The sequence below is a fragment of the Solanum pennellii genome, chromosome 8, assembly GCF_001406875.1.
Source record: "Solanum pennellii chromosome 8, SPENNV200".
NCBI lineage: Eukaryota > Viridiplantae > Streptophyta > Magnoliopsida > Solanales > Solanaceae > Solanum > Solanum pennellii.
In genome coordinates, this window is record NC_028644.1 from 18,006,237 (window position 1) to 18,008,566 (window position 2,330).

The 2,330-nt window shown below is 32.9% G+C and overlaps 1 protein-coding gene across 1 annotated transcript; it reads left to right on the plus strand.

The window, feature by feature from the left end:
• Positions 1 to 1,348: 1,348 nt before the first annotated feature.
• Positions 1,349 to 2,330, plus strand: LOC107027516. The gene is made up of 2 exons (XM_015228668.1): positions 1,349 to 1,576; positions 1,782 to 2,330. The coding sequence occupies exons 1-2, from the start codon at positions 1,349 to 1,351 to the stop codon at positions 2,328 to 2,330; spliced, it is 777 nt and encodes a 258-aa protein (XP_015084154.1).

The window sequence follows — 2,330 nt, forward strand, 5'->3', positions numbered from 1 at the left end:
GATTTTTGCAAACTGGTATTTCTAGCATACGGGGTGTTACAGGTGACATAAACTATTTTAATTGAGTGTAGGTGGAAATTATGTAATTAAGGATTTATGAGGCATGTGTGGAAGTTGCCCTCAAGTTTTTAACTTGATAGTTTGATTAATTGAATTAAATGAGAGGTAAAAGAGTAAAATACTAAAACCTAATGTAACATTGATTACTTATATGTTAATGGCACTCCACACATATATTTTAATAGGGAATATGCACAAATACCCCCAACCAATGCCCGAAATCTCAGAGACACACTTATACTATACTAAGGTCCTATTTACCCCCCAAACTAATTTTATAAATAATTTTCATCCCTTTTCGGCCTACATGGCACTATATTCTGGGGCCAGCATGTGTTGAATATTTTTTTTCAAACTAGTGTCACGTAGGCCGAAAAGGGGTAGAAAATTATCTATAAATAAGTTCAGGGGTAATAGGACGTTAGTATAGTATAAGTGTGTCTTTGAGATTTCGGGCATAAGTTATACTCTTTATACTTGAAAATCATATTTTCTTAAATCTTTTGAAGTAATAAAATATAATTATTAAATAAATAGATATGTGAATATATATATTTAATATATATATTTTTATGATTAAAAATCGAATAAAAATTTATGCCAAAAATATTTATTCATGCATTTGATAATTTAATTTAATTATTTTTTAAAATATATATCTTTTAAAAAATTTTAATAAACAATGAATACAAATGACTAAATAAGTTGGTTTGATTTTTAATGTATTGTAAAAACAAAATCACAAAATTTAGCACATAAAAACTTTATGACCAAATTTTTACATTATATTTTAATATACTATATTCACGTGGGTTGTCCATGTATTTATTTAATATAGAAAGAGGTGTAATCATTTGATTTGAAAATACAAGGAGTATATTTGGAACTAAAACATATTATTTGAGTATCCAATTTAATTAACCCTCAATTTTATTATTCTCAATATAATATATGTGTTGTAAAATATGCCACATGGCCCCAAACAAGTGAATGAGTTGCATCACTTGTGCAACTCATCACTTGGCCAATAATAGGCCAAAGGTATACATCACTTGGCCAATAAATGGCCAAAGTGATACATGTGTAAATAAATGTCATGGCTATAAATAGTCATTATACATGTTGATACAGTATATACATTTTATGAAATATACTACTTCCTAAATTTTCCTTCTTTAAGTATATTAATTTTAGTAAGTTCTTTTATAACACGTTATCAGCACGAGTCTCTGCCAGTTCAAGTAAAGACTTTAAAAGCCTCGGAGGTATAAATTTCCTTTTCTTAATAATGTCTAATCTCTCTAAACTTGAATTTCTTGCTCTAGACATATCGGGAAAAAGCTATCTATCATGGGTACTCGATGCAGAAATTCATCTTGATGCGATGGGTCTAGCAGACACCATCCAAGAAAATAATCAAGCATCGAATCAAAACCGTGCTAAAGCGATGATATTTCTCCGCCATCACCTTGATGAAGGTTTGAAAATGGAATATCTCACTGTTAAGGATCCTCTGGTGACCACCTGAAGTTGGTCGTCCTTCCACAGGCACGTATGACTGGATCCACTTGAGACTTCAAGATTTTAAATCTATCAGTGAGTATAACTCTTTCATGTTTAAAATTATCTCACAATTAAAATTATGTGGAGAAAATATCACTGACCATGATATGCTGGAGAAAACGTTTTCCACTTTTCCTGCCTCGAGTATGCTTCTGCAGCAGCAATACCGAGAAATGGGATTTAAAAAGTATTCCGAATTAATTTCACATCTCCTTGTTGCTGAACAACATAATGACTTACTGATGAAAAACCATGAAAGTCGACCTACTGGTTCTATGCCATTTCCTGAAGTAAATACGGCAAATTTTCACCAATCTAAGCGTGAAAAAGGTCGTGGCCCCAGTCGTGGCCGTGGTCGTGGTCGAGGAAGAAATCTCAATCATGGTGATCGTCTTGCACTAAATAATAACATTCAACACCAGCAGTGTAAAAAGAAGAATGAAAAACATGACGTAGTGCAGAAGAAAAATTCAGACAACAAATGTTATCGATGTGGAGGAAAAGGACATTGGTCACGTACCTGTCGTACGCCAAGGCACCTGGTTGAGTTATATCAAGCTTCCCTGAAGGAGGTGAAAAATAACGCAGAAGCCAACTTTATCACGGAAGATACTGTTGAACCCATGCATCTAGATGTAGCGGATTTCTTTGAGAACCCCGAAGGAAAGATAGATCACCTGATAGGTGATGGGTCTGTGATAATATAA